General features: G+C 49.5%; 1 protein-coding gene across 1 annotated transcript in view; it reads left to right on the top strand.

Annotated features, from left to right (window-relative positions):
• robo1 (roundabout, axon guidance receptor, homolog 1 (Drosophila)) overlaps positions 1-27,639 on the top strand; it is a 360,349-nt gene that overhangs the window by 288,303 nt on the left and 44,407 nt on the right. The window contains exons 9-18 of the mRNA XM_078233066.1: positions 1,836-2,007; positions 5,991-6,196; positions 7,956-8,037; positions 8,973-9,141; positions 10,367-10,533; positions 12,524-12,645; positions 14,098-14,332; positions 17,613-17,734; positions 22,003-22,174; positions 24,390-24,593. Coding sequence (XP_078089192.1) covers positions 1,836-2,007; positions 5,991-6,196; positions 7,956-8,037; positions 8,973-9,141; positions 10,367-10,533; positions 12,524-12,645; positions 14,098-14,332; positions 17,613-17,734; positions 22,003-22,174; positions 24,390-24,593 — 1,651 coding nt within the window. The remainder of the gene's footprint in view (positions 1-1,835; positions 2,008-5,990; positions 6,197-7,955; positions 8,038-8,972; positions 9,142-10,366; positions 10,534-12,523; positions 12,646-14,097; positions 14,333-17,612; positions 17,735-22,002; positions 22,175-24,389; positions 24,594-27,639) is intronic.

Below are 27,639 nucleotides of genomic sequence, written 5' to 3'. Positions count from 1 at the left end.
CGCTGTCAGACCTGCTGAGATTTTCCAGCACTTTCTGTGCATGTTTCAGATTCCAGCACCCGTATTAGTCTGCAGTGAAAAGTACTGTATCTTATGTGCTATATAGACAAAGCATACCATTCATAGAGAAGGAAAGGAGAGAGTGCAGAATGTAGTGTTACAGTCATAGCTAGGGTGTAAAGAAAGATCAGTAATTTGCTTTTATTATAATACCAAGAATGGGTGAGTTGTCTCATGAGGGAAGGCTGGACAGGTTAGGCTTATATCCGTTGGAGTTTAGAAGACTAAGAAGCGATTTGATCGAAACATACAAGTTCCTGAGGGGTCGTGACAGGGTGAATGGGGAGAGGATGTTTCCTCTTGTTGGAGAATCTAGAACTATAGGGGTCACTGTTTGAAAGTATGGGGTCACCCAGTTAAAATGGAGATGAGGTGTAATCTTTTCTCTCAGAGGGCTCTGAGTCTCTGGAACTCTCTTTCTGAAAAGGCAATGGAAGCGGAATCTTTGAATATTTTTAATTGATGGATTTGATTTATTATTGTCACATGTATTAATATGCAGTGAAAAGTATTGTTTCTTATGCACTTTTCAGACAAGGCATACAGTTCATAGAGAAGGAAAGGAGAGAGTGCAGAATGCAGCGTTACAGTCATAGCTAGGGTGTAAAGAAAGATCAACTTAGTGCGAGGTAGGTCCATTCAAATGTCTGATGGCAGCAGTGAAGAAGCTGTTCTTGAGTCGGTTGGTACGTGACCTCAGACTTTTGTATCTTTTTCTCGACGGAAGATGGAAGAGAGAATGTCCGGTGTGTGTGGGGGCCTTAATTATGCTGGCTGCTTTGCCGAGGCAGCGGGAAGTGTAGACAGAGTCAATGGATGGGAGGCTGGTTTGCGTGATGGATTGGGCTACATTCACAACCTTTTGTAGTTTCTTGCGGTCTTGGGCAGAGCAGGGGCCATACCAAGTTGTGATATAACCAGAAAGAATGCTTTCTATGATGCACCTATAAAAATTGGTGAGAGTCGTAGCTGACATGCCAAAGGCAGAAGTGGATAGATTCTTGGTAAGCAAGGGGGTGAAAGGTTATTGGGAGTGAGTGGAGCACAGACTTGAGATTACTACTAGATCAGTCAAGATCTTACAAAATGGTAGCAAGGTCTGAATGGCCTACTCCTGCTCCTTGTTCGTCTGTTCATACAGTTGATAGTTAGATTTTCAATATTCACTGTCTAGGCACACACTTCGATGAGAGTCATTATTCGAAAACTCCCAGTAGAACTTTGCCTTAATCAAATTTTTTTTTAAACTCATTCGTGGGACATGGGCGATGCTGGCTGGGCCAGCATTTACTACCCAACCATAGTTGCCTGAGGGCAGCTGAGAGTCAACCACATTGCTGTGGCCCTGGAGTCACATCTAGGCCAGGCCTGGTAAGGATGGCAGATTTCCTTCCCTAAAGGACATTAGTGAACAAGATGGGTTTTTCCAACAATGGTTTGATGGTCATCAGTAGATTTTTAATTTCAGATTTTTTTTGTTGAATTCAAATTCCACCGTCTGCCACGGTGGGATTCGAACCCCGGTCCCCAGAACATTAGCTGAGTTTCTGGATTAATAGTTGAGCGATAATACCACTAGGCCATCGCCTCCCCATGGAGTTAATTGGAAAGAGTGCAGCAAATTCCAAATGAATTTCTGGGATTGAGGTGAATGAATCCACATTGTGTTGATGAGCTGGTTGGGGGTGAGGTGCTCTCGGTTCCTCCCCGCCCCTTCGCCATCTCTACCCCCCTCACTGCTTTAACTCTCTTCCTGTGTTTTTCTTTTGTTTCAGAATTTGCTTTTCTCCTACCAGCCTCCGGAACCTTCCAACAGATTCTCGGTTTCTCAGGTTGGGGACCTCACCATCACCAATGTCCAGCGATCTGACGTTGGTTACTACAGCTGCCAGGCACTCAACGTAGCTGGGAGCGTCATCATCAAAGTCTTCCTGGAAGTGACTGATGGTAAACTGCCGAGCATTCATATGCCTGGGGTTCAGGGACGATGAGGTGCCATGGCCCACAGTGCAGAGATTGATCGTGTAGGAAGACAGAGAGGCCATTCGGCCCTTTCAGCTTGTACTGTCCTTCAATCAGATCATGGCTGCTCACTATCTCAGATCTATTTCCTCCTTGATGCCGTAGCCAATGGTTAGCACTGCTGCCTCGTAGCGCCAGGGACATGGGTTCGATTCCCGGCTTGGGTCACTGTCTGTGCGGAGTCTGCACGTTCTCCCCGTGTCTGCATGGGTTTCCTCCGGGTGTTAAGGTTTCCTCCCACAGTCTGAAAGACGTGCTGGTTAGGGTGCATTGGCCCGAACAGGTGCCAGAATGTGGCGACTAGGGGAATTTCACAGTAACTTCATTGCAGTGTTAATGTAAGCCTTACTTGTGACTAACAAATAAACTTTACTTCACTTTACTTTATGTTGGATTAGAAGAATGTGGCACGGTGGTTAGTTAGTAGGTTAGTTAGTTAGTTAGTTAGCCAGGACAGTTAGTAAGATTTTGCAAGCCCAGGCAAGTTGTGGCGGTTACAGATAGTGTGACATGAACCCTGGTTGAAGGATGTGTGCAGACAAAATGTTGCAAAATCTTACTAACTGTCCTGGCTTGAGACAATTCGCACCTCTTTAACCTGTGATTATCCCTCTCTCCACTCGCACTGTTTGTTCCTGTAAAGACTTGATTACCAATTAAGACTCTCATTCCAACCATTATCTTGTTATTGAGTCTATGGCTATACATGCCCTGTTTATGAACCCATCTCTCCACTCACCTGATGAAGGAGCAGCACTCCGAAAGCTTGTGCTAGCAAATAAACCTGTTGGACTTTAACCTGGTGTTGTGAGACTTCTTACCGTAGATTGAGAAAGAATGTTCCTAATGGTGGGGGGGGTCCAGAACTAGGAGTCATAGTTTGAGGATAAGGGGTAAACCTTTAGAACTGAGGTGGGGAGAAATTTCTTCATCCAGGGGGTGGTGAATGTGTGGAATTTACTCTCACAGAAAGTAGTTGAGGACAAAATGTTGTCTGATTTCAAGAAAAAATTAGAGAGAGCTCTTGGGACTAAAGGGATCAAGAGATATGCAGGGAAGGGGGGATCAGGATATTGAATTTGATGATCAGCCATGATCGAAATGAATGGTGGAGCAGGCACAAAGGGCCGAATGGCCTCCTGCTTCTAGCTTCCATGTTTCTATGTTTTTATCTTACTTCATGCACTCAGCTAAAGGACTTTTAGTTTAATTGTTTTTACTTCTGTTCTCTGCGATGTCCTTATTCACTGGTGTATATTTTTGTTAAACTCTCTGTCTCTTTCCTGTCCCACTCTGTCTTCACCTGCATTGCTATACTGTCCTGCTGCTTCGGGACAGGATAGCCCTACAAAGGGTCGTGAATGTAGCCCAGTCCATCACACAAACCAGCCTCCCATCCATTGACTCTGTCTACACTTCCCGCTGCCTCGGCAAAGCAGCCAGCATAATCTAGGACCCCACGCACCCCGGACATTCTCTCTTCCACCTTCTTCCATCGGGAAAAAGATACAAAAGTCTGAGGTCACGTATCAACCGACTCAAAAACAGCTTCTTCCCTGCTGCTGTCAGACTTTTGAATGGACCTACCTCACATTAAGTTGATCTTTCTCTACACCTTAGCTATGACTGCAACACTACATTCTGTACTCTCTCATTTCCTTCTCTATGAACAGTATGCTTTGTCTGTATAGCGTGCAAGAAACAATACTTTTTACTGTATGTTTATACATGTGACAGTAATAAATCAAATCAAACCCTTCTCTTTGGACTTCTCCATCTCGATTCACATGAGCCCTCCCCACACTCTGTTAGTTTAAAACCCTGACCAATATAATTGGCCAAGACCCGTTCAAATGTAGCCCATCCTAACAGAACAGCTCACTCTTCCCTGGGAGCTGTGCCAATGTCCCATGGACCGAAATCCCTTAATAGTTTTAAACATACTTTGTACCGGTGGAAATATCAGATTAATCTATGTAACCTCTCCTCATAACTTAACCCATTTAAACTCTGCTATTGTCCTGTTGCTTCACTCCCTCCAAACACAATCTGTCCTTCCTGTGATGCCCAGAACGTCACAGAATTTCAGAGCAATGACAGAAGCCATTCGGCCCATTGTGTGTCTGCAAGCTCTTTGCGAGACTGATCCAAAACTTCCCTTCTTTGTTAGGAAGAGAGGGCACATTGACATTAGCGCACCCTCAGCCTGGGTACCACACTGACTCCTCTACTGGCCAGTTGGTGCTTATGACACTCTTGACAGTGATTGTTTCTTCAAGTGTTTGGGGTGCGAGTGGGTGAAAGATTGTTGTTGACCTCAGGCTGGCAAAACCCCTCTCTCCTCCCCAAAGCTTCTCCTGTTGGTGAACCAATTCCAGCAAAGCCAACAAAGCTGAGACAAAGGAACTCAGAATAAGAGGTGATTCTGACGAGCTCCCTGCAGATGTGGCTGTCTCCAGCATTGGGCAGGTTATCACCTGGCCTTGCGGTCAGGAAATCATAGAATCCCGACAGTGCAGAGGGAGGCCATTCAGCCCATTGAGTCTGCACCGACAATAATTCCACTCAGGTCCTATCCCCGTAACCCCACGTATTTACCCTAGCTAATTCCCCTGACACTAAGGGGCAATTTTAGCATGCCCAGTCCACCTAACCCGCACATCTTTGAACTGCGGGAGGAAACCGGAGCACCCGGAGGAAACCCACGCAGACATTGCATCTACCTTCCTTAGCTCTGTCCCCTTGACTCTGATCAGAGGAAATGGTTTATCTCTATTTGCCCTATCAGATTGTTTAATAGCTTTAAACATATTTTATACCAGAGGAAATGTAAGATTATTCTATGTAACCTGTCCTCATAATTTAACTCATTTAAGCTCTGCTATCGGGAGAACGTGCAAACTCCACACCGACAGTCGGAATTGAACCCGGGTCCCTGGCGCCATGAGGCAGCAGTGCTAACCACTGTGCCGAGGAACAAACTTAAAATAAAGGTGGAAAGAAATGTAGAACAAGGAAGGGAAAGGGTAGGAAAGCATCGGCTCTCTGGCTTATGAGGAGAGACTGAGTCGACTGGGACTATCCTCATTGGAATTCAGAAGAATGAGGGGAGATCTTATAAAAACATATAAAATTATGAAGGGAATAGATAAGATAGAAGCAGGGAAGTTGTTTCCATTGGCAGGTGAAACTAGAACTAGGGGGCATGGCCTCAAAATAAGGGGAAGCAGATTTAGGACTGAGTTGAGAAGGAACTTCTTCACACAAAGGGTTGTGAATCTGTGGAATTCCCTGCCCAATTGAGGCTACCTCATTGAATGTTTTTAAGGCAAGGATAGATACATTTTTGAACAGTAAAGGAATTAAGGGCTATGATGAGTGGGCGGGTCAGTGGAGCTAAGTCCATGAAAAGATCAGCCATGATCCTATTGAATGGCAGAGCGGGCTTGAGGGGCCGGATGGCCTACTCCTGCTCCTAGTTCTTATGTTCTGATGTTCTTCATGGCCCTGAAAGGCATTCTGGATATTGGATTTTAGTTGCCATTGTCGGGTTCGGATCTTTTGCTGGGGGTTCACTGCGCACTGGCTTGCGATTTGAGTATAGGCCTGAAAGCTCCTTCCAGGCCTCACTGGTAGGCCTCACTGTGCCTGAAGGCCCCTGATTCTGGCGTGCTTGTCTTGATTGCTTCCAGGTGAAGTGTAGCTATGGGGCTGAAAAATATTGGCTCAGAGTGTGAGGAGATCCTACACCATCTGTTTACGTTTTCTCCTACGAGGATGCACCAGTTAAAATTGGCCGTGTAATTACAGGCCTGCCCGTACGACAGATTCTTGCCGTCGCTCTCTGTGAAAATTAAAAATAAATTGCTTCCACTCGTTCTAACTTTAATGGCATCTTTCTGTTGCAGTAATTTCGGACAGGCCCCCTCCTGTCATTCGCCAGGGCCCCATCAATCAGACGGTCGCCGTGGACAGCACTGTGGTCCTTGGGTGTCAGGCCAGTGGAACCCCCCCACCCACCATCCTCTGGAGAAAGGAGGGCATCTTGGTGTCCACCCACGACTCACGGATCAAGCAGCAGGAGTCAGGAAACTTGCAGATCCGTTATGCCAAGGTAGGGAGTGGGGGGAAGGGGGGGGGGGAGGGGGGTGGTGGCACTTGCCCCTCTCAGTCTCACCATTCGCTTCCCTCTTCTGCTCAATATTGTTTTGAGGAACGCCCTCCCATTACTTGTAGCCAGCACGCTTTTCCAGATGCCTGTGTGGACAGTAACCGTGGCAGTTTTAATTAAATTATGGATCAGCTCCTTCATCGTGTTAAGGGTTGACAGAGAGAGGACAGTTCAAATCGACACTTACTATCAAAGGCACCATCTTACAGCAGAGTCATTAAATTGAGGCCCTCCCAGGTAGACATTAAAGATTTCATCACTATTTCAAAGAGAAGGCAGTGTTTGCCCCCGTTCCCTCTCAACCAGCATCGCTGAAGCAGATTATCTGGACATTCTCAAAAATTGGGCGGCACGGTGGCATTGCTGCCTCACAGCACCAGGGACCCGGGTTCGATTCCCGGTTTGGGTGACTGTCTGTGTGGATCATAGAATTCTACAGCGCAGAAAGAGGCCATTCGGCCCATCGAGTCCGCACCAACCACAATCCCACCCAGGCTTTTTCCACATATCCTGACATATTTACCCACTAACCCCTCTAACCTATGCATCCCGGGACACTAAGGGGCAACTTAGAATGGCCAATCAACCTAACCCGCACATCTTTGGACTGTGGGAGGAAACTGGAGCAACCGGAGGAAACCCACGCAGACACGGGGAGAATGTGCAAACTCCACACAGTCAGTGACCCGAGCCGGGATTCGAACCCAGGTCCCTGGAGCTGTGAAGCAGCAATGCTAACCACTGTGCTACCATGCCACGCATTGATCCTGCACGTTCTTCTCGTGTCTGCGTGGGTTTCCTCCGGGTGCTCCGGTTTCCTCCCACAGTCCAAAAGACGTGCTGGTTAGGTGCATTGACCTGAACAGGTGCCGGAGTGTTGCGATTAGGGGATTTTCACAGTAACTTCATTGCAGTGTTAATGTAAGCCTACTTGTGACACTAATAAATAAAGTTTAATTCGTGTTGGCGCGACCTCGTTCTGCAAATATTGGCCGTGTTTCCTACGTTTCAAAAATAATTCATTAGCCAACAAATTAAAGCATTTAGACCAGCCTGGGGCGTTCAGGAAAGGTGTGATAAAAATGCTATCCTCCTTATCCTTTACTTATATTCGTTGTACTTGGCTATCCAAAGCTCTCACACCAACTGTGTCTGCCAGTGAGATGTATCTGCACTAACATGGGTATGACTAGTTATAAAGTGATTACAGTGATAAAGATCGGAGGCCAGTCAGCCCATCACTCTTGTACTGACTCCTTTCCCGAAATATCTCAATTAGTTCCGCTCCCTCGCTCTTTCCTAACAGCCTTGCAAAAGCTCGAATTTAGAGTATTTATCCCGATCCATTTTGGAAATTAGTTCTGAATCTGCTTCCAGCATCCCTTCCAGGCATCGGCTCCAGGTCACAGAAACTCACAGCAACAAATGAAAAAGCTCACTTTATCTCCCTTGCTGCTTCTTTTGCCAAATTTCGGGCGCGCATCTCCTCTGGCTACTGACGCTCAGTGTCAGTGGAAAGAGAGACCTCTTGTCTACCTCGCCGAGATCCTTCACAATGCAAGAGCAATCTTTCTCTTTTCCATCTGACGCGGCCCTGGAGCTGCTCAGAGGTTTCAGAATGTTCATCTCCCATCACTGACTCTACAAAGCAGTTTATTCTTGTGTTCCTGTCTCTCTCTCCCTCTCTCTCTGTGTCCACTAGCTGGGTGACTCTGGTGTCTATACGTGTATAGCCTCAACACCAAGTGGTGAAGCTTCCTGGAGTGCACGCATTGATGTTCAAGGTAAGAGGCTCTTTGTATTCTATCAACCCTTGGGGCGAACGGGATCAAAGGTTATGGGGAGAAAGCAGGATTAGGCTATTGAGTTGAGTTGATTTGATTTGATTTGATTTATTATAGTCATGTGTATTAACATACAGTGAGAAGTATTGTTTCTTGCGTGCTATACAGACAAAGCATACCGTTCATAGAGAAGGAAAGGAGAGAGTGCAGAATGTAGTGTTACAGGCAGAGCTAGGGTGCAGAGAAAGATCAACTTAATGCAAGGTAGGTCCATTCAAAAGTCTGACGGCAGCAGGGAAGAAGCTGTTCTTGAGTCGGTTGGTACGTGACCTCAGACTTTTGTATCTTTTTCCCGACAGAAGAAGATGGAAGAGAGAATGTCCGGGCTGCGTGGGGTCCTTAATTATGCTGGCTGCTTTGCCGAGGCAGCAGGAAGTGTAGACAGAGTCGATGGGTGGGAGGCTGGTTTGAGTGATGGATTGGGCTACATTCATGACCCTTTGTAGTTTCTTTTGGTCTTGGGCAGAGCAGGAGCCATACCAAGCTGTGATACAACCAGAAAGAATGCTTTCTATGGTGCATCTGTAAAAGTTGTTGAGAATCATAGCTTACATGCCAAATTTCCTTCGTCTTCTGAGAAGTTGGTAACTCACCTGATGAAGGAGTGCCGCTCCAAAAGTTCGTGATTCCAAATAAACGTGTTGGACTTTAACCTGGTGTTGTGAGACTTGTTACAGATTGGAGAAGGTAGAGAAGAGAGGGAGGTCCCCAATCCAAATCTCTCCTGATCTAACTTAGTGTCGTGTTTACTCATGTTCCCGCGAACCTTGCGTGACTGCGTATACTTCCCCAGAATGTTCAAGTTACCCTTGTTCTTGATTTATTTGATCTCATGTCTCTCTTGCCTTGGCTCCCTGTGGGTGTCGGGATTCCAGAATTTGGGACTCCGGTTTTGCCTCCTCGCGTGCCGGATCCCAACCTCATTCCCGGAGTGCCGACCAAGCCGGAAGTCACCAACGTCAGCAAAAACGCTGTCACCTTGGCGTGGAAACCAAACATGAACATTGGAGCCACCCCCACGTCCTACATCATTGAAGCTTTCAGGTCAGTCACTCCTCACTCAACACCTTTTACCCTCTTTCTGCCTCTGCTGAAGTTGCTGCTTGCCCCTGATCACCAGCTCCACAAACAACAGTCAGACCCACTTCACAACTCCCTCCCTCCCCCACTCCAGCACAATGCCCCACCCCCCCCACTCGTCATGGCTGAATTTGTGGATGGGGTCACGGGGATCGGATATCAGACAGAGTTCACTGCTGGGGGTGGGGGGCGGGGGGGTGAGCCGATAACCTTTCCGGATTTTCCTGGAGTCTTCTGGAATTAAAGGTTGCCCTCACGGACTCTCTTATCGGCAACACGCGGAGAGAATAACAATTATCAGGGACATTGTCTTCCCTCCTGGAGTGAGTCCACAAAGCCCCAGAATTCAATGTGTCCTCAATCAGTTCTCGCTCCCATGTGACCATATTGTAAATAGAGTGTTCCCTGCAGCACAAAGGATTGTGGGTATTAAAGCCACCATTATTGCCCAGTTGACCGATCAGGTAAGCAATGGCAGGAGAGTTGGGGTAGGGTCGTTGCAGGTATTAATGACAAAACCTTCCTGATTAGAGCCAGGGTTGGCAATCCCTCTCACACAAACAAATCCCCTCACACACTAACACCCCAACACCCACCAGCCACTGCACCCAGGCATATATACATACAGATACACATGTACACACACAGACATACATACATGCACACATGCGCACACATATATGTACACAGACACACACATGCACACAAACACACACACAGATATACATGCATACAGTCATGCATGCGCAAAGACAGGCAACACACACGTACATATACACATGTACACACACAGACATATATACATACACACATGTGCACACATACCTGCACATATACACACACACACACACAGACGCAATCAACACACACACGCACACACACACACACACACACACACACACACAGACTCGCACACACACTCACACACACACAGACTCGCACACACACTCACACACACTCTCACACACACACACTCTCACTCACACACACACACGAGGCTGAGACTGTCTAAGTAAAGCATGGATAGAGCCTGTGAGTTTTATGGATTCTATAATAATCCTCATTTGATGAGGAAGGGGAAACCCAAGGTATTTTCCAGTGGGGACAGGAGCAGGGTAATTCTGAATGTTGAGTTTTGACTCACACCCGTGTGTTGTTGCTGCTGTCAATTGTTGTGAATTATTTACAGCCATGCAGCTGGCAGCAGCTGGAAAACCGTGGCGGACCGGGTGAAAACGGAAACGTACGCCATCAAAAACCTGAGATCCAACGCTGTGTACCTCTTCCTCATCCGAGCGGTCAATGCGTACGGTCTGAGCGACCCGAGTCCAATATCAGACCCAGTAAAAACCCAAGGTAAGGCCCAGCCAGTGATAAAACCTGGAACTGGATTTTCCCCACCACAGACAGCCCCTCCATCAGAGCAAAATGGGCAGAACGGGACGGAATCACATCGTCCCCCTCCCAAACTTGGCGCATGGCATTTGGGGTGGGTGGGGGGGAGGACGAGAATGGGCTCATGTCAGGGTTAACGCATGCATATTTCGCAGAGGCAGCGGCCTCACCCGTGTGTGGCTCTGGTGTGAGGGATGTGTGAAACCAGACATACACACATTGAACCTGGGAGGAGCGGCTCTGAACTTTGTGCATCCGTTTTGGTGACCAGGGTAAGCTTTCAGTCAGGGACCCCCTTGGATATGGGCTCGGGACATCTGTGAGGTCAGATACCCTTTGGGGGGAGTTGGGGCTCTTTGGGATTTCGAAAGGAGGAGATTAATGTGTGTAAAGGGAGTGTGAACACATTGGATAAAAGCACATTACTGCGGATGCTGGAATCTGAAACCAAAAGAGAAAGTGCTGGAAAATCTCAGCAGGTCTGGCAGCATCTGTAAGGAGAGAAAAGAGCTGATGTTTCGAGTCCACATGACCCTTGGACAAAGAGCCATCTGGACCAGAATCGTCAGCTCATCACATTAAAATTCCAGCTGATGTTACTGATTACACAGTCACATCCCAGGGAGGAACCCAATGTGATAGACACAGGGGAGAGGGAGCTTTACTCTGTATCTAACCCCGTGCTGTGCCTGTCCTGGGAGTGTTTGATGGGGGACGGTGTAGAGGGAGCTTTACTCTGTATCTAACCCCATGCTGTACCTGTCCTGGGAGTGTTTGATGGGGACAGTGTAGAGGGAGCTTTACTCTGTATCTAACCCCATGCTGTACCTGTCCTGGGAGTGTTTGATGGGGACGGTGTAGAGGGAGCTTTACTCTGTATCTAACCCCATGCTGTACCTGTCCTGGGAGTGTTTGATGGGGGACGGTGTAGAGGGAGCTTTACTCTGTATCTAACCCCATGCTGTACCTGTCCTGGGAGTGTTTGATGGGGACAGTGTAAAGGGAGCTTTACTCTGAATCTAACCCCGTGCTGTACCTGTCCTGGGAGTGTTTGATGTGGATAGTGTAGAGGGAGCTTTACTCTGAATCTAACCCCGTACTGTAACTGTCCTGGGAGTGTTTGATGGGGACAGTGTAGAGGGAGCTTTACTCTTTACCTAACCCCGTGCTGTACCTGTCCTGGGAGTGTTTGATGGGGGACGGTGTAGAGGGAGCTTTACTCTGTATCTAACCCCATGCTGTACCTGTCCTGGGAGTGTTTGATGGGGGACGGTGTAGAGGGAGCTTTACTCTGTATCTAACCCCATGCTGTACCTGTCCTGGGAGTGTTTGATGGGGACAGTGTAAAGGGAGCTTTACTCTGAATCTAACCCCGTGCTGTACCTGTCCTGGGAGTGTTTGATGTGGATAGTGTAGAGGGAGCTTTACTCTGAATCTAACCCCGTACTGTAACTGTCCTGGGAGTGTTTGATGGGGACAGTGTAGAGGGAGCTTTACTCTGTATCTAACCCCATGCTGTACCTGTCCTGGGAGTGTTTGATGGGGACAGTGTAGAGGGAGCTTTACTCTGTATCTAACCCCGTGCTGTACCTGTCCTGGGAGTGTTTGATGGGGACAGTGTAGAGGGAGCTTTACTCTGTATCTAACCCCGTGCTGTACCTGTCCTGGGAGTGTTTGATGGGGACAGTGTAGAGGGAGCTTTACTCTGTATCTAACCCCGTGCTGTACCTGTCCTGGGAGTGTTTGATGGGGACAGTGTAGAGGGAGCTTTACTCTGTATCTAACCCTGTGCTGTACCGATCCTGGTAGAGTTTCAATCTGGCACTGCGTGCAGTTATATTCTGAAGATTCTATCAGCTAGCTGATGAGTGGAAATAACATTTAACAATAGTGAAGAAAATGCTGTAATCTTTAAACTCGGAGCTAAGTTCTGACGGTTCAATTCTTGCAGATGTCCCACCCACTGGACAAGGGGTAGACCACAGACAGGTTCAGCGGGAACTTGGCGATGTGGTTGTCCATCTCCACAACCCCATCATCCTCTCTTCATCTTCCATCCAGATCCAATGGACAGTAAGTAATGAGGCAACACCTATTGTTTCCAATACAGATCAGTGTTTAAACCAAAATCTTCCAGCCAAATATCCCTCTCTCCAAGCCTAATATCCTGCTTTCCCTGCCTGATATCCACCTCTCAAAGTCTGACACAGAACAGAGAACAGTACAGCCCAGGAACAGGCCCTTCTGCCCTCCAAGCCTGCGCTGATCACGTTGTCCTATCTAGACCAACCGCCTGTATCCCTCTATTCCCCCGTCTGTTCGCATGTCTATCCAGATAAATCTTAAATGTCACTAATGTATCTGCCTCGACCACCTCACTTGGCAGCGCATTCCAGGCCCTCACCACCCTCTGAGTAAAAAACTTCCCCCGCACATCTCCACTGAACCTTTCCCCCCCTTACCTTGAACTTGTGCCCCCTTGTAATTGTCATTTCTGCCCTGGGAAAAAAGCTTCCAACTGTTCACCTTATCTATACCCCTCATAATTTTATAAACTTCTATCAGGTCGCCCCTCATATCCCTCTCCCAGTCTGATATTTCTCTCTCCCAGTCTGATATCTCTCTCTCTCAGTCCGGTATCCCTCTCCCAGTCCGATATCTCTCCCCCAGTCTGATATCCCTCTCCAAGTCTGATATCCCTCTCCCAGTCTGATATCTCTTTCCCAGACTGATATCTCTCTCTCCCAGTCTGATATCCCTCTCCCAGTCTGATATTTCTCTCTCCCAGTCTGATATCTCTCTCTCCCACCCTGATATCTCTCTCTCCCAGTCTGATATCCCTCTCCCAGTCTGATATCCCTCTCCCAGTCTGATATCTCTCTCCCAGTCTGATATCTCTCTCTCCCAGTCTGATATCTCTCTCTCCCAGTCCAGTATCTCTCCCCCAGTCTCATATCTCTCTTTCCCAGACTGATATCCCGCTCCCAGTCTGATATCTCTCTCCCAGTCTGAAATACCTCTCTCCCAATCCGGTATCTCTCTCCCAGTCTGGTATCTCTCCTTCCCAGACTGATATCTCTCTCCCAGTCTGGTATCTCTCCTTCCCAGACTGATATCCCTCTCCCAGTCTGGTATCTCTCCTTCCCAGACTGATATCTCTCTCCCAGTCTAGTATCTCTCCTTCCCAGACTGATATCTCTCTCCCAGTCTGGCATCTCTCTTTCCCAGACTGATATCTCTCTCCCAGTCTGGTATCTCTCTTTCCCAGACTGAAATCTCTCTCCCAGTCTGGTATCTCTCTTTCCCAGACTGAAATCTCTCTCCCAGTCTGGTATCTCTCTTTCCCAGACTGAAATCTCTCTCCCAGTCTGGTATCTCTCTTTCCCAGACTGATATCCTGCTCAGCTTTGCCAGTGATGGTTCTCTCTGTGACTCGCTGTGTGTCTCAGGTTGGATGGAGACCTCCCCGTGGTCTTCTCTGCCTCACTGTCCGGTTTGAATGTTCTGTCCATCTCCGCTCCCCAGGTGGATCAGCAGTCGCAGTACATCCAGGGATTCCGGATACTGTACAGGCCGTCACTGCCGGACCCTCGGCCCCAGTCTGACTGGTCAGTCTTCGAGGTGAGGTCAGCCACGGATCGTAGTGCCGTGGTCCTAAAGCTCTGGAAAGGCACGGGATATGACATCAAAGTCAGGCCGTTCTTCAACGAGTTCCAAGGTGCTGACAGTGATGTGAAATATGCCAAAACCCTGGAAGAAGGTAAACATGAAGCGTGGTAAAGGTTTACATTCTGTGACTTTGTCCAGTGATTCACGGGTGGCACAGTGGTTAGCACTGCTGCCTCACAGCGCCAAAGACCTGGGTTCAATTCCAGCCTTGGGCCACTGTCAGCGTGGTGTCTGCACATTCTCCCCGTGTCTGCGTGGGTTTCCTCCCACAAGATTAGATTTGATTTATTATTGTCACATGTGTTAACATACAGTGAAAAGTATTGTTCCTTGGGCGTGTTACAATGTGTGGGTTAGGTTGACTGGCCAGGCTAAATTGACCCTAGTGTCATGGGATCAGCAGTGTAAACATGTGGGGTTGCAGGAGTAGGGCCTGGGTGGGACTGTGATGGGCCGAATGGCCTCCTTCTGCACTGTCGGGATTCTATGATTTCTACCAGTGAATGTGTTTCACTTTTACTATTTTATCCTGCTGTTTTATTCACTGAGTTTCTTTCTGGGTTTAAATATCACCGTCTTTAGCTCAGGGGAGATAATACTCGACTCTGTACAAGGAAGTTTAAAAGTTTACTTTATTTATTCGTTAGTGTCACAAGTAGGCTTACATTAACACTGCAATGAAGCTACTGTGAAAATCCCCTAGTCGCCACACTGCGGCACCTGTCCGGGTACATTGAGGGAGAATTTAGCACGGCCAATCCACCCTAACCAGCACGTCTTTGGAGTGTGGGAGGAAACTGGAGCAACCGGAGGAAACCCATGCAGACACGGGGAGAACGTGCAAACTCCACACAGACAGTGACCCAAGCCAGGAATTGAACCTGGGTCCCTGGCGCTGTGAGGCAGCAGTGCTAACCACTGTGCCACCCCATGTTAGAACATAGAACATAGAAAGCCACAGCACAAACAGGCCCTTCGGCCCACAAGTTGCGCTGATCATATCCCTACCTCTAGGCCTATCTATAGCCCTCAATCCCATTAAATCCCATGTACTCATCCAGAAGTCTCTTAAAAGACCCCAACGAGTTTGCCTCCACCACCACCGGCGTCAGCCGATTCCACTCACCCACCACCCTCTGAGTGAAAAACTTACCCCTGACATCTCCTCTGTACCTACCCCCCAGCACCTTAAACCTGTGTCCTCTTGTAGCAACCATTTCAGCCCTTGGAAATAGCCTCTGAGAGTCTACCCTATCCAGACCTCTCAACATCTTGTAAACCTCTATCAGGTCACCTCTCATCCTTCGTCTCTCCAGGGAGAAGAGACCAAGCTCCCTCAACCTATCCTCATAAGGCATGCCCCCCAATCCAGGCAACATCCTTGTAAATCTCCTCTGCACCCTTTCAATGGCTTCAACATCTTTCCTGTAATGAGGTGACCAGAACTGCGCGCAGTACTCCAAGTGGGGTCTAACCAGGGTCCTATAAAGCTGCAGCATTATCTCCCGACTCCTAAACTCAATCCCTCGATTAATGAAGGCCAGTACGCCGTACGCCTTCTTGACCGCATCCTCCACCTGCGAGGCCGATTTAAGAGTCCTATGGACCCGGACCCCAAGGTCCTTCTGATCCTCTACACTGCTAAGAATGGTACCCTTCATATTATACTGCTGCTTCATCCCATTGGATCTGCCAAAATGGATCACTACACACTTATCCGGGTTGAAGTCCATCTGCCACTTCTCCGCCCTGTCTTGCATTCTATCTATGTCTCGCTGCAACTTCTGACATCAGCAAACTTACCAACCCATCCCTCCACTTCCTCATCCAGGTCATTTATGAAAATGACAAACAGCAAGGGTCCCAGAACAGATCCCTGGGGCACTCCACTGGTCACTGACCTCCATGCAGAGAAAGATCCCTCCACAGCCACTCTCTGCCTTCTGCAGGCAAGCCAGTTCTGGATCCACAAGGCAACAGCCCCTTGGATCCCATGCCCTCTCACTTTCTCAAGAAGTCTTGCATGGGGGACCTTATCGAACGCCTTGCTGAAGTCCATATAGACCACATCCACCGCTCTTCCTTCGTCAATGTTCCTGTCTTCCTGTTACTAACTTTACTCAGTCCCATCCTCATCAGATGCCCAGCCTGTTTTCTCGAGCAGGGAGTCCCTGGATAGTGTGTGTGGAAGTTAACAAGTGTTTTAAGATGTGTAAGGGGAGGGGGTGGCATACTGGCAGTGCCATGGTCTGGTGACCCACGGCAGATGGTGAAATTTGAATTCAGTAAAAAATATCTGGAATTAAAAGTCTAATGAGAACCTCAAAACCATTGTCGATTATCATAAAACCCATAGGACTGTAAAACAGAGGAGCAGAATTAGGCCACTCGGCCCATCGAGTCTGCTCCGCCATTCAATCATGGCTGATATTTTTCTCATCCCCATTCTCCTGTCTTTTCCCCATAACCCCTGATCTCCTTATTAATCAAGAACCTATCTATCTCTGTCTTAAAGACACTCAATGACCCGGCCTCCACAGCCTTCTGTGGCAAAGAGTTCCACAGATTCACCGCTCTCTGGCTGAAGAAATTCCTCCTCATCTCTGTTTTAAAGGAGCGTCCCTTCACTCTGAGGTTGTGCCCTCGAGTTCTAGTCTCTCCCACTAGTGGAAACATCCTCCCCATTCCATCTGGTTTCCTAATGTCCTTTAGAGAAGGAGATACAGTAAAGACAATGCTATACAATCCCTACAGTGCAGAAGGAGGCCATTCAGCCCATTGAATCTGCACTAACAATCCCACCCAGGCCCTATCCCTGAAACCCCACATATCTACCCTGCGCATCCTGGGACATTAAAGGGCAATTTTAGCACGGCCAATCCACCTAACCCGCACATCTTTGGACTGTGGGAGGAAACCGGAGCACCCGGAGGAAACCCACGCAGACACGGGGGAGAATGTGCAAACTCCACACAGAGTGAACCCAAGCCGGGAATCGAACCTGGGTCCCTGATGCTGTGAGGCAGCAGTGTGAACCACTGTGCCACTGTGCCATCCAAATCTGCCGTCCTTACCCGGTCGGGCCTACATGTGACTCCAGAGCCACAGCAACGTGGTTGACTCTTTACTGCCCTCTGAAACGGCCGAGCGAGACACTCAGTTCAGGGGCAATTGGGACTGGGTAATAAATGCTGGCCCAGCCCAGCGACGCCCTCATCCCATGAATGAATGAAACATAACAATTAGATTTGTGTGAAGGCTCTGAGTTGTACAATGCATGGCGGGTACCAGAGTCAGGGATTTGCCTGTTAACCTGTGTGTTGTTTTTTGATCATTCATACTGGCTTTCCTTTACCCCCCTGTCTGAGCAGCCCCCAGCGCTCCCCCACAAAGTGTCACCGTGACCGTGGACGAGGCAAACGGCACTGGCATCGTGGTTGCTTGGCAACCACCCCCTGAGGACTCTCTGAATGGTGATCTGCAGGAGTATAAGGTAAGGCCAGCTCTAACCTGGAGTCACAACCAGACCATTGCATCACGCCAATTAAAGTTTATTCATTAGTGTCACAATGAGGACATTAACACTGCAATGAAGTTACTGTGAAAATCCCCTTGTCGCCACACTCCGGTGCCTGTTTGGGTACACTGAGGGAGAATTTAGCACGGCCAATACACCAAGAGAGAATGTGCAAACTCCGCACAGACAGTGACCCAAGCCAGGAATCGAGCCCGGGTCCCTGGCGCTGTGAGGCAGCAGTGCTAACCACTGTGCCACCCCGTGCCGTCCCAAAAGCAGGAGTCAACCATTTGGACCTTCCAGCCTTCCATAGTCACAGCTAGTTGTGGTTCCAACTCCACTCTCCTCCCTAACCCCCATGTCAATCAATCATCAGTGGCACAGTGGGTTAGCGCTGCTGCCTCACAGCTCCAGGGACCTGGGTTCAATTCCCGGCTTGGGTGACTGTGTGGATTCTGCACATTCTCCCTGTATCTGCGTGGGTTTCCTCCGGGTGCTCCGGTTTCCTCCCACAGTCCAAAGATGTGCGGGTTAGGTGCATTGGCCATGCCAAATTACCCCTTAGCGTCAGGGGGACTAGCAGGGTAAATGTATGGGGTTATGGCCTGGGTAGGATTGCAGACTTGATGGGCCGAATGGCCTCTTTCTGCACTGTAGGATTCTATGATTAACTCCGCCTTGAATATATCCAATGACGGCGAGTCCTGTACTCGCTGTGACAGAGAATTCCCCGGCCCCCTCTGAGAGAGGAAACTCCTCCTCATCTCCATCTTCACAGGGGGCACCCCCCATTTTTAAATTTTACCCCTTGTTCCAGACCCTCCCGCAACCCCACACACCCTCTCAGCACCCACCCTGTCAATTCCGCAGCAGCCCTGACCTCCCAGCGCCCTCTGGCCCCTGGAGCATCCCCAGTGTCAGGGTCACCGGCCTCGGGAAGGCTGCTTGCAGCTCAAGCTGGGGAACACTCTCCCGGCTGAGTATCCTAACACCAGCCGGCCCCTGGCTAGTTATCCCAAGTGGACAGTGCTCCTGTTAGAATACTCTCTGAAGCACGCTCACGGGAAGGTGGTGAGCAGTCGGTGGTGCTGTGTGTTCATTGCTCGGCCAGTCTTCCTGCTGCTCGGTCCAGCCTTGCCGAACTCCTGCCCCGTCCCAGGGAACCCCGTCTCCCTTCGCCTTGGGTGCATCAGCAGACTCAGAGCGTCAGTTGTGGAAGCTGCCTTTGCTGTGAGTGGAGATCTGGCCCCACCTGCTGGATGAGGCTGCAGTTGCAGCTCCTCGCTGCTGGACCTTCAAGGGTCCTTCCTGATGCTGCATTCGCAATCTCGACAGACCTTGCACCCAAATTCCCGTGTTGGCGGCTGGAATAAAATTATTGTCTTGTTGCTGCTGCTGCATTGTTTGACCCATCGCTGTTTAATGATCACGGATTGCGAATTCTGATGAGGTTCAGTTAAGAATTTCTTTGGCGTTAGAATCGGTGACCTGGGTTTGGCGGGAATAGGGGGTTCGGGACATCGGAAATGGGTCAAGGTGATTGAATATTAAAAGCCCCCTCAAGGCCAATTAGGGATGGGTAATAAATGCTGACCCAGCCAGTGACACCCACAGCCCGTGAAAGAATATTAAAAAAGGGTTCCCGTTTAAGAAGCTATTTAATCATAGAATCCTACAGTGCAGAGGGAGGCCATTCGGCCCATCAAGTCTGCACCGACCACAATCCCACCCAGGCCCTATTCCTATAACCCCTCATATTTACCCTGCTAATCCCGCTGACATTGGGGTCAATTTAGCATTGCCAATAAATACTTGTGGCTAATAAATAAACTTTAAAGCCTGCACTGACAACAATCCCACCCAGGCCCTATCCCCGTAACCTCCCATATTTATCCTGCTAATCCCTCTAACCTACGCATCCCGGGACACTAAGGGGCAACTTAGCATGGCCAATCCAAAGCCTGCACATCTGTGGATTGTTGGAGGAAACCAGAGCACCCGGAGGAAACCCACGCAGATACTGGGGGAATGTGCAAACTCCACGCAGACAGTGACCCGAGGCTGGGATTTGAACCTGGGTCCCTGGCGCTGTGAGGCAGCAGTGCTAACCACCGTGCCACTCTGCTGGTTTTCAAACTCCTGAGGGTGATTGGTCGGTGTGGAGAGGGTGTAACTGTTTCCAGTGGCTGGATGATCAGTGACCAGGGTCAACCCGGAAGAAGAGTCGTCCAGACTGGAAACACTCGCTCCGTTTCCCTCTCCACCGATGCTCCCAGACCGGCTGAGTATTTCCAGCACTTTCTGCTTTTATTTCAGATCTGCGGCACCCGCAGTATTTTGCTTTTGCGTTAGATGTCAGAGGACGCAGAAGTTTAAGACAGTCGGCAGCCTGACGTCAGCTGGAATAAGGGAAATCTTTTATCGGCTGCAAGCATTTTGGGTTCGAAATGGACGGCTGGTTAGACAGGTGCACGCAGACCCAACTGCAACCTTCCAAAACAAATTCAACGTAGGCTTAAAGAGAGCGTGAATGCAAGGCAATGGGGAAGGAGGATTCCGAGAGCGAGGGAGCTTTTACACAGAGCTGACACAGGCAGGAGGGGTCGAATGGCCTCCCTCTTTGCTGAATGATCTACTTGTTCTGTAATTGCTGCTCTGGGCCACTGACCTGTAAATAAGGGCGGCACGGTAGCACAGTGGTGCCTCACAGCGCCAGGGACCCGGGTTCGATTCCCGGCTTGGGTCACTGTCTCTGTCAAGTTTGCACGTTCTCCCCGTGTCTGCGTGGGTTTCCTCCGGGTGCTCCGGTTTCCACCCACAGTTCAAAGATGTGCGGGTTAGGTGGATTGGCCGTGCTAAATTGCCCCTTAGTGTCAGGGGGACTAGCAGGGTAAATACAAGGGTCCTGGGGATAGGGCCTGGGTGGGATTGTGGTGGGTGCAGAACTGATGGGCTGAATGGCCTCCTTCTGCACTGTAGGGATTGTATGAAAGAGTATCCTGTGACTTGGGAACAGATGAAATCTTTAAACATTCCCTTTTTGAGTGGCTAGCTGATGGAAAGCCCACTGGGATAGTTCTGTTACATTAGTATACCCATCAGGAATTAACATTATTTATGAATGTCACAGGTAGGCTTACATTAACACCGCAATGAAGTTGCTGTGAAAATCCCCTAGTCGCCACACTCCGGCGCCTGTTCGGGTTACACTGAGGGAGAATTTAGCATGGCCAATGCACCCTAACCAGCACATCTTTCAGACTGTGGGAGGAAACTGAAGCACCCGGAGGAAACCCACGCAGACACGGGGAGAATGTGCAGACTCCGCACAGACAGTGACCCAAGCCGGGATTTGAACCCAGGTCCCTGGTGCTGTGAGGCAGCACTGCTAACCACTGTGCCACCATGCGGATAGATTTAAATATTGGCCTGAAGTTTCAGGACGGCAGGGGCTTGGCTGTGTACCGCAACTTGTTAGAGATATATTATTGGTGTGTGGTTCCTTGAGGGAGTTCTGTACTGTCAGAGGGTCAGTACTGAGGGAGTGCTGCACTGTCAGAGGGTCAGTACTGAGGGAGCGCCACACTGTCAGAGGGTCAGTACTGAGGGAGCGCCACACTGTCAGAGGGTCAGTGCTGAGGGAGTGACGCACTGTCAGAGGGTCAGTAATGAGGGAGTGCTACACTGTCAGAGGGTCAGTACTGAGGGAGTGCCGCACTGTCAGAGGGTCAGTGCTGAGGGAGTGCCGCACTGTCAGAGGGTCAGTACTGAGGGAGTGCTGCACTGTCAGAGGGTCAGTGCTGAGGGAGTGCTGCACTGTCAGAGGGTCAGTGCTGAGGGAGTGCCACACTGTCAGAGGGTCAGTGCTGAGGGAGTGCCGCACTGTCAGAGGGTCAGTGCTGAGGGAGTGCTGCATTGTCAGAGGGTCAGTGCTGAGGGAGTGCTACACTGTCAGAGGGTCAGTACTGAGGGAGTGCCGCACTGTCAGAGGGTCAGTACGGAGGGAGTGCTGCACTGTCAGAGGGTCAGTACTGAGGGAGTGCCGCACTGTCAGGGTCAGTACTGAGGGAGTGCCGCACTGTCAGAGGGTCAGTACTGAGGGAGTGCCGCACTGTCAGAGGGTCAGTACTGAGGGAGTGCCGCACTGTCAGAGGGTCAGTACTGAGGGAGGGCTGTTCATTGTGGAATAAGATACACTCATGGGACGCGGAGCTTCCATTGCCTCTCTGTTTTTCCCGCTGTAGGTGTGGTGTCTGGGGAATGAGAGCCGTTTCCACATCAACAGGACGGTGGTGGGTACGGCACTGTCTGTGCTCATCCCCTCCCTCACCCCTGGGGTCAAGTACCGGGTGGAGGTGGCAGCCAGCAACAGAGCTGGGCACGGTGTGAGGAGTGAAGCTCAGTACATCCAGCTGGGTGAGTGTGTGTGTGGCCGAGGTCTCGCCATTACCAGGCTGCCTCCCATGCTGGCTGCTGTTCCCCAGCTCCAACATGCTGCTTTCTGATTGGGTAAATGTAAATCTCCGTGGGCTTCCTCCCTGTGTCAGGAATTGCCAGCCCCTGCCTCAGACCACCTTCCAATGTCATTCAAACCCCTCCCCCCCCCGCGTGCCCCCCCGTGTCACTGTCACTATCCGCTTCCTGTCCTCTCAGCTCTGGACATTGAGCGCAACTCGCAATGGGATCAGCAAGGAAATGTCCTCGAGCTGACTGTGAAAGTAAGTTTCCCCAGGTATCCTCCTCCCTCTGCCCATCTCTCTCTGTCTCTCTCTCCATCTTTACGTCTCTCCAACTCTCTCTCTCTCTCTGTCTCCGTCTCTATTCCTCTCTTCTAGCTCCCTCACTGTTTCTCTCAATGCCTTTCTCTCTGCTTCTCTTTAATTCTTTCTTGCTGTCTCTCTCACTTTCTCTCAGTCACTGTCTCTCACTGCCACTCTCTCTCATTGTACCATTCACTGTGTCTCTCACTGTTTCTGTCTCTTTCTCACTGTGTCACTCTGTCTCTTTCTGTCTCTTTGGTGTTTCACTTTCTCACTGTTGATACACTGGGCCGATTTTACCATTTTGATTCTGAGTGCTGAATCTGGGCGTGATTCAGATCCGACTTGGAAACCTGTTCTCAGGTGCCCCCATACGCACTCAAACTAAAAAAAAAGCAACAAATCTGAATCACGCTGTGGGCGGGGCTTCTTGCGCCCGAAACGCTGCTGCTCCGATTGGAGCTCTGAACTGCGCATGTGCAGTAAAAATAATTTGAAAAACGCGCCCCTGTCAGCTCGCTCCCAGGCCCCAAAAAGTGGATAAAGCGGCCCAGGAGTGAAAAGCGGGAACGATGGCCCCCACAGATATCGTCCCACCCCCCACAACATAACTGTCCCCCTTATCCACCCACCACCCCCCACCATCCAGACCGATCGCGATCCTCTGCCCCCCTTCCCCCCAACCGAACGCCCACAGAGTGGCAGCGGACCCCCCTTCCCTCCCTCCTCCTCCCCCCCACCAGAGAGCCATCTGACCCGCCTCCCGCCCCCACCTCCCACCGCCCCACCACCGATATGAGTCAGAGAGCCGTTGGAAGCTCTGAACTTACCTCTTCAGAAGCTGGAGCGCCCGGAACAGACCTTTGCCGAGCGGGTCTGTTTTGCGCCCAATCTGGACGGGTGAATGCGATGGTAAAGGGGGAAGTGCTGGTAAGGTTGGGTGTCCAGCTCATTAAATCAATTTAAATGCATGCATTTCGGGTGTGGTCCTCATTTTGGCCGCTTGGTAAAGGGGGAACCGGCGTGGAGGTGGGCGCGGATCGCACTACTCGCCTCACGCCCAACTTTACCAAGTTTTCATGCCCGAAAATGGGCGCAACTTGTTGGTAAAATCGGGCCCAGTGTTTTTCTCTGCCATTCGCTCTCTCTGTATTACTCATTGTGTCACTCACTCACCATTTCTGTCTCTCCCACTGTTCACTCACTCTCTCTTTCGGTCACTCTCCTTCCCTCTCTGTCTGTCTCTCTCAGTGTTTCACTCTCTCTCACTCACTGTCTCTCTCACTGTGTCTCTGTGTCTCTGTCTGTCTCTCTCAGTGTTTCACTCTCTCTCACTCACTGTGTCTCTCACTGTGTCTCTGTGTCTCTGTCTGTCTCTCTCAGTGTTTCACTCTCTCTCACTCACTGTCTCTCTCACTGTGTCTCTGTCTCTCTCAGTGTTTCACTCTCTCTCACTCACTGTCTCTCTCACTGTGTCTCTGTCTCTCTCAGTGTTTCACTCTCTCTCACTCACTGTGTCTCTCACTGTGTCTCTGTCTCTCTCAGTGTTTCACTCTCTCTCACTCACTGTCTCTCTCACTGTGTCTCTGTCTCCCTCAGTGTTTCACTCTCTCTCACTCACTGTCTCTCTCACTGTGTCTCTGTCTCTCTCAGTGTTTCACTCTCTCTCACTCACTGTCTCTCTCACTGTGTCTCTGTCACCCTGTATGAATTGTTTGCTGTCTCCCGATCTCGCTGCTTCCCTCCGTTTCTCACTCAGTGGGTGGGATATTCCGGCCACGCTCGCTCCAAGACCGGGAAGTCCCGTCTCTCCCTCACTCCGGAGAAAGGCGTGCGGACTTCCCTGAACTGACTATTCCATCTTATTGCAGATTCCTTTGGGAGGCTGAGTCCGAAGGAGACAGTGGTCCAGGTCAGCCTCTCACAGCAGATTTCCAACGTGGTGAAACAGCCGGCATTTATCGCAGGAATCGGAGCAGCGTGCTGGATTATCCTGATGGTCTTCAGTATCTGGCTGTACCGACACAGGAAGAAACGCAGTGGATTAACCAGTAGCTATGCTGGGATGAGAAAAGGTATCGCGCTCTCATTACCGGTATTTCACTACTTGTAGAGAGAGCTTTACTCTGAATGTACAGGGTAAATGGTAGGACTCTGAAGAATGCAGTTGAACAGAGGGATCTGGGAATACAGGTACAGAATTCCCTAAAAGTGACGTCACAGGTGGATAGGGTCGTAAAGAGTGCCTTTGGTACATTGGCCTTTATAAATCGGAGTATCGAGTATAAAAGTTGGAGTGTTATGGTAAGGTTATATAATAAGAAGTTTAACAACACCAGGTTAAAATCCAACAGGTTTATTTGGTAGCAAAAGCCACACAAGCTTTCGGAGCTCTAAGCCCCTTCTTCAGGTGAAGAAGGGGCTTCACTCACCTGAAGAAGGGGCTTAGAGCTCCGAAAGCTTGTGTGGCTTTTGCTACCAAATAAACCTGTTGGACTTTAACCTGGTGTTAAACTTCTTACTGTGTTTACCCCAGTCCAACGTCGGCATCTCCACATCCAGGTTATATAAGGCGTTGGTGAGGCCGAATTTGGAGTACTGTGTACAGTTTTGGTCACCTAGTTACAGGAAGGATGTAAATAAGGTTGAAAGAGTGCAGAGAAGGTTCACAAGGATGTTGCCGGGACTTGAGAAGCTGAGTTACAGAGAGAGATTGAATAGGTTGGGACTTTATTCCCTGGAGCGTAGAAGATTGAGGGGAGATTTGATAGAGGTGTATGAGATTTTGATGGGTATAGATAGAGTGAATGCAAGCAGGCTTCTTCCGCTGAGGCTAGGGGAGAAAAAAACCAGAGGGCATGGGTTAAGAGTGAAAGGAGAAACGTTTAAAGGGAATATTAGGGGGGGCTTCTTCACGCAGAGAGTGGTGGGAGTGTGGAATGAGCTGCTGGATAAAGTGGTAAATGCATTTAAGAAAAACTTGGACGGGTTCATGGATGAGAGGGGTGTGGAGGGATATGGTCCAAGTGCAGGTCAGTGGGATTAGGCATAAAATGGTTCGGCACAGACAAGAAGGGCCAAAAAGCCTGTTTCTGAGCTGTAATTTTCTATGGTTCTATGTGGAGATGCCGATATTGGACTGGGGTAAACACAGTAAGAAGTCTCACAACACCAGGTTAAAGTCCAACAGGTTTATTTGGTAGCAAAAGCCACAAGCTTACGGAGCGCTGTCCCCATCAAATGGGGACAGCGTAGAGGGAGCTTTATCCTGTATCTAACCCCGTGCTATACCTGTCCTGGGAGTGTTTGGTGGGGCAGTGTAGAGGGATCTTTACTCTGTATCTAACTCCGTGCTGTATCTGTCCTGGGAGTGTTTGATGGGGACAGTGTAGAGGGAGCTTTACTCGGTATCTAACCCCGTGCTGTACCTGTCCTGGGAGTGTTTGATGGGGACAGTGTAGAGGGAGCTTTACTCTGTATCTAACCCCGTGCTGTACCTGTCCTGGGAGTCTTTGATGGGGACAGTGTAGAGGGAGCTTTACTCTGTATCTAACCCCATGCTGTACCTGTCCTGGAAGTGTTTGATGGGGGGACAGTGTAGAGGGAGCTTTACTCTGTATCTAACCCCGTGCTGTATCGGTCCTGGGAGTGTTTGATGGGGACAGTGTAGAGGGAGCTTTACTCTGTATCTAACCCCATGCTGTACCTGTCCTGGGAGTGTTTGATGGGGACAGTGTAGAGTGAGCTTTACTCTGTATCTAACCCCGTGCTGTATCGGTCCTGGGAGTGTTTGATGGGGGCAGTGTAGAGGGAGCTTTACTCTGTATCTAACACCATGCTGTACCTGTCCTGGAAGTGTTTGATGGGGGGACAGTGTAGAGTGAGCTTTACTCTGTATCTAACCCCGTGCTGTATCGGTCCTGGAAGTGTTTGATGGGGACAGTGTAGAGGGAGCTTTACTCTGTATCTAACACCATGCTGTACCTGTCCTGGAAGTGTTTGATGGGGGGACAGTGTAGAGGGAGCTTTACTCTGTATCTAACACCATGCTGTACCTGTCCTGGAAGTGTTTGATGGGGGGACAGTGTAGAGGGAGCTTTACTCTGTATCTAACCCCGTGCTGTATCGGTCCTGGAAGTGTTTGATGGGGACAGTGTAGAGGGAGCTTTGTGGATAAAGAGGAACCAGTGGATGTACTGATTTAATTCAGCCTTTCATGAGGTGATATATTAAATTTAATTGCGGAAAGTAAAAGCTGATGGTGTAGGGGGGTGAGAGATTGGTGTGGATAGAGGATTGGCTGGTGGACAGGTACAGCAAGTAATTAGGAAATTGAATAGAATATTATCCTAGAAAGACAGAAAGTATTATTTCTTGCGCGCTATACAGACAAAGCATACCTAGAGAAGGAGAGGGTGCAGAATGTAGTGTTACAGTCATAGCTAGGTTGGAGAGAAAAATCAACTTAGTGCGAGGTAGGTCCATTCAAAAGTCTGATGGCAGTGGGAAAGAAGCTGTTCTTGAGTCGGTCGGTACGTGTCCTCAGACTTTTGTATCTTTTTCCCGACGGAAGAAGGTGGAAGAGAGAATGTCCGGGGTGCATGGGGTCCTTAATTATGCTGGCTGCTTTTCCCGAGGCAGTGGGAAGTGTAGACAGAGTCAATGGATGGGAGGCTGGTTTGCGTGATGGACTGGGCTACATTCGCGACCCTTTGTAGTTTCCTGCGGTCTTGGACAGAGTAGGAGCCATACCAAGCTGTGATACAACCAGAAAGAATGCTTTCTATGATGCATCTGTAAAAGGTGGTGAGAGTCGTAGCGGACATGCTGGACTTCCTTAGTCTCCTGAGAAAGTAGAGGTGTTGATGGGCTTTCGTAACTATTGTGTTGGCCTGGAGGGACCAGGACAGGTTGTTGGTGGTTTGCACATCCAAAATCTTGAAGTTCTCGACCCTTTCTATTTGTCCCCTTTGATGTAGACAGGGGGACGTTCTCCACTGCGCTTCCTGAAGTCACTGACTACCTCCTTTATTTTGTTGATATTTATTACCAAAGTAGGGAGATTATGTTCCAGCTGTACAGGACACGAGGGAGAGCACATCTGGCGTACTGTGTACAGTA

The sequence above is a fragment of the Mustelus asterias genome, chromosome 17 (assembly GCF_964213995.1).
Source record: "Mustelus asterias chromosome 17, sMusAst1.hap1.1, whole genome shotgun sequence".
Taxonomy (NCBI): domain Eukaryota; kingdom Metazoa; phylum Chordata; class Chondrichthyes; order Carcharhiniformes; family Triakidae; genus Mustelus; species Mustelus asterias.
Note: the sequence above shows the minus strand (reverse complement) of the source record. Positions and strands in the feature narration are given on the sequence as shown.